General features: G+C 57.1%; 1 protein-coding gene across 1 annotated transcript in view; it reads left to right on the top strand.

Moving 5' to 3' along the window:
- Positions 1-4,495, top strand: part of LRRK1 (leucine-rich repeat kinase 1) — a 130,627-nt gene that overhangs the window by 121,042 nt on the left and 5,090 nt on the right. The window contains 2 exon segments of the mRNA XM_010845812.1: positions 681-798; positions 1,871-1,987. Coding sequence (XP_010844114.1) covers positions 681-798; positions 1,871-1,987 — 235 coding nt within the window.

The raw sequence follows: 4,495 nt of genomic DNA, 5'->3' as shown, positions 1-4,495 counted from the left end.
AGAAAAGTTTTACATTGAGAACTGCTAGCCACTCATTTGACTTATTCCCTTGGACTGCAGGACAGATCTGCAGGGATTGGGTGAAGAACCCACCCCTGCCCCATCTGCAGCCTCCCCTGCAGCAGTGAGCACATTGGGTGTTTGTCAAGGGTGGCGGGGAGACAGACGGCAGTGTGGGGGGACATAGGGGTGGGTGGGTGAGAGAAAGGCCACCCTCAAAACAGCAGCTTGTGAGTTCTCAGGGCACTTATGCTTTTTCGAGGCCCACCCCCCTCGTTGCCCCCCGCCCCTCCGTCTACTCTGCAGCTCATTCACCGTGTCTCTAGAGGACCTGATATACTCTGCTGGGGGCGGGGAGAGGACATGCCCAGGGAGGGGGCAGGGAGTGACTGTGGTGCACGTACAGCCTCCTGGTGTCCCTTCATGCAACTTTTTGAGCCATCAAAGATCACAGAGAGAGGATCACTGGGAATGGCCTTTCTCAGCCTAAATGTTCAAGCATCACCAGGCAGGTAAACCAGGCTCTGCCTCAGCCTTGAGCCCCTCAGAACTTGCAGAATTGGGCCCTGGGCTGGAAGGGTAAGCAAGGCCCACAGCTGATGCCCTCCTCCAAGGCTGCTGCTCCAGGCCTGCCCTCCGGAGGGGGGCCCGTGCTGACTGCACCGTTTTGCCGCTTGTAGGAACTACACGGTGGTGAACACGGAGAAGGGCCTTCTGGAAGTGCAGCACATGAGCTGTGCGGGAATGAAACTGAGCTGCCAACTCAAGATCCAGAACTCGCTGTGGACGGCCACCGAGGTAACCGCGCCCCTGTAGGGCTCTAATCGACGAGGGTAACTCCCGCCCCTGGGGGGTCAGGTTTAGCAACAAAACAGGCAGGACACCCAGGCACGTTTCGAACTTCAGATATAACCCCACGCCACACTTTTCACAGGGCCGGCTCACCCGCCTAGTTCCTGACTGGTGGCTGGGATGTAGCTTTGATGTGTCAAGTGCACAATCCCAGCAAGAGGGATTCACCCCGGTAGGCTGGTGAAGTGACTGGGTTTCTTATAACAACGCCTGCCTCACAGCAAATCCACTCAGCTCTGAGGCCTCTTGCTTTCTTGTAAAGAGGTCAGCAGAAGGCACAAGGAACTGTCTTTTGAGACCTCCAGAGAGGAATGCCACAAAAACAAATGACCTGAAGCTACTGGGCGGGAGAATATGAATTGGTGCCACCTTTCCAGATGGCAAGTGTAGTTCAAATATGCATCACAAATCTCAACAATATTCATGCCTTTGCAAGCCTTAGTAATTTCAGTTTTAAGAATTTGCTCTAAGGAAAACACCAAGACATACAAACACAGAAACACTCAGACAAGACAGGAGGGTAGGAATACTTATTCCAGTGTAAGTCACAGTAGTGAAAATGAACAAAATAAACATCTGAGCGCATATAAGCCAAATTCTGGTGCACTCAAGTGATGGACATGCCTCATTCCCTAACAGACCAGGGAGGAAAGGGCCTCTGCCCACATTCGTCGTCCTGGGAGGAGAAAAGCACAGAAGCAGCACAGCAGTGTGGTCCCAGAGTTGTTGGGGATGCAGACACACACCAGTACACAGAGAAAACTGGAAGTCTGGGCCGCAAATTCCAAAGGTGGCTTTCCCTGAAAATTGGATTGTGGTGTGGACGACTTTATGTTTTTCTTTAGACTATTCTGTAGTTTTCAGAGTTTCTAGAAAGAGCAGAAGTATGTAACCAGCCACCAGAAGGCCTCAATAAATGTTACTTCTTTAGGGGTGAAGGGCCTCCTGAGGCCGCATGCACCCCAGGAGCTGGCAGGCCCGTTGCAGCCAGCTCTCATGCTAGCCGTCTCCTCTGCAGGACCAGAAGATCTACATCTACAGCCTCAAGGGCATGTGTCCACTGAACACACCCCAGCGGGCTTTGGACACCCCGGCCATCGTCACCTGCTTCTTGGCAGTACCTATTATAAAAAAGGTGAGATAAGGAGGTGGGTGCACAGGTTTCTGTTTCTCTGTCACCTGTTCCGCTGGGCTGGTAGGGAAGGGAGCAGAGCCATGCTCTTCTGGACCACCAGGCCTAGGTCACAGTCAGCCGTACAGACAGGAGGCCCGGGCCATCCTCAATGCCTCTGGGTTTCCGAGAAGCTAAGTGTTGGCCGCTCAGTCGTGTCCAGCTCTTTGTGACCCTGTGGACTGTAGCCCACCAGGCTCCTCTGTCCTTGGGATTCTCCAGGCAAGAATACTGGAGTGGGTTGCCATTTCCTCCTCCAGGGGATCGTCCTGACCCAGGGCCTGAACCTGGGCCTCCTGCATTGCAAGCAGACTCTTAACCATCTGAGCCACCAGGGAAGCTAGTGACCAGTAAAACTAAGGGTAGGCACAGGCAAGTGCCACAGCTCCAGTTGGAGTGAGCTGTTTTTCTGGTACAGCTGGCGTCCAGGAGCAGTTGCACGTGTGCCCTCTGAGAACCTGGCCCGGCACCTCCATGGCCACTCAGTCCCCAGGCCCTGGCAGGCCCCCACCCCTGTTGGGCAGCCGTATCCTTGCCCCCTCCAGCTCTTCCTGCTTTGGGAGACACATCATCCAGCCCGGACCTCAGTCCCTGTGTGTCCAGTCTGGCCCCAAAGACTCACCACCTCAGCTTCTAGCTCCTGCCTTTCTCAAGTGAATTGCGAGTGGTGCCCACCCCAGCCAGGACCCCAAGCGCTGCTGCAGCTGAGATGAGACCCAGCCCACAGGCGGCCCTGCCGCACCCCTCCCCACCCAGCACCACGTGCCCAGCAGGCCCTTCCCTCCAGAAGCGATCTGGCTGCTCACACCTCTTCCTCTTCATTTATGAAGATCAGGGCCATGACCCCCCACTCTGACAGGCTGAGCCCCCCTTTCCCCAGCTCCTCGGTGACGTGCCCAAGGCTTCTCCAGCCTCTGGAACACCTTTGTGGGCCCTGAGGCACTTGTTTGTGAGCTCCCCACTCGAAGGGCCATTATTGGTGCAGCTTTGTTAAAACGAGTTGACTATCATCGTCTGATTCCAGTTTTCCCTTCTGCAAAGTGGACATAAAAGAGATGGTAAGGAGGATCTCTGGACACAGCGTACCTAAAGCCCTGAGCTAGCACACTGGGTAAAGAGAGCATTGTTGCTACTTCCTGACAGTCGTGAACTACATACACTGTCCTCTCCACCCCTCTATGGTTTCATTTCTTAAGAAAAAAAAAACCTGAAATCAATCTTACAGTCAGTTATGACTGTGGCCCCACAGGCGTGGCTGGGCAGCTCAGGACCCAGTTGCACTGAACCACGGAGCACGACACAAAGTGTTGCTTAAGGCCATGGCTGGCCAGAGCCCCGAGCCGGGGCCCCGCTGCCCGTGCAGACGGCGGGAACAAAGCCGGCTCTGTGCAGAGCCTCCCCATCGGCGTGTCTGCACCCTCCGAGGACGTGCTGCCCCTTGGCCGCAGAGGGCAGACCCTGAATTCCTGCACGTGCGTGTCCACACCCAGCCGGGATGTGGGACTCGCCGCCTGGCTGGGGCCTGGAGCTGGGACTCAGAGAGAGACCTTGCTCCTATTTGCTTTGGCTCTTTTCTGTCCTGGAATCCTGAAGATGGATTTTGATAAGCGTTCTGAGGGCTGTTGATCTCGGGGCTGGTTCACTCATCGCCTTGGACAGCCTGCCTTCCCAGCTCCCGACAAGGAGGCTTTCTGCTGCTCGCCCTCGCTGGCTCAAGGCCGGGGCTGCTGCCCTTTCCCGGCTCTGGCTTTGTGCTCCTGAACCCTTCCCACCCCTCTCCCGGCCCACCTGGGCATCGAGCCTGCTCAGCTGTTCTCTGCTCCCAGCTTTGCACAGACGCTCCAAGGCGCCCGGGGCCAGGCCCAGCGTTCAGCAGCGCCTCTGCCTGGTGACCTCTAGTGGTCGTAGAACATGTGCTTCATGGCAGGGCAGGGGCACCCCAAGGCCCCTCTCGGTGTCAGCTGGACCACAGGTGTTTCAGAGTAGATGTGGGAAGCAGGGCCTGCGGCGTGGTGGCCAAGAGGTGCCTCCGTTAGAGGACTGAGCTGGAAGTGATTTCTTCAAGACTTAGCTGAGCAGGCACCCATTGGAACCTGAGCAGAAAACTGGGGCGAGTCCCTGAGGTGGCTAGGAGCCAGCCCTTCCCTGTGCGGGCTGCCCTGGGGGCAGGGCTGGATGCACAGACCCAGGCCTGCTCTTGTGGAGCTGTGAGCAGGAGTCCCGGCCCCGTGGGGCACCCACAGCCAGCGAGAGTTTATGCAGCAGAGTTCAGGGGAAGGAAGGCACCACTGCCGCCTCAGAGGAGGCCTGGGGACCGAGGGGAAGGCCACTCCCTCCTCCTGGCCCGGCAAGAGGTCCAGGCTCATCGAGGGTCCTAGCAGCACATGGCCCTCGCTCCCAGGGACTCCTGCTCCCAGGAAGGAGGGCGGAGGCGGCTCTTCTGGGCCTGAGCCACGCCTCATTTGGGAGCAC

Source organism: Bison bison, unplaced genomic scaffold (genome assembly GCF_000754665.1).
Source record: "Bison bison bison isolate TAMUID 2011002044 unplaced genomic scaffold, Bison_UMD1.0 scf7180017864224, whole genome shotgun sequence".
Taxonomy (NCBI): domain Eukaryota; kingdom Metazoa; phylum Chordata; class Mammalia; order Artiodactyla; family Bovidae; genus Bison; species Bison bison.
The sequence above is the reverse complement of the archived record's forward strand: the minus strand, read 5'-3'. Positions and strand labels throughout refer to the sequence as shown.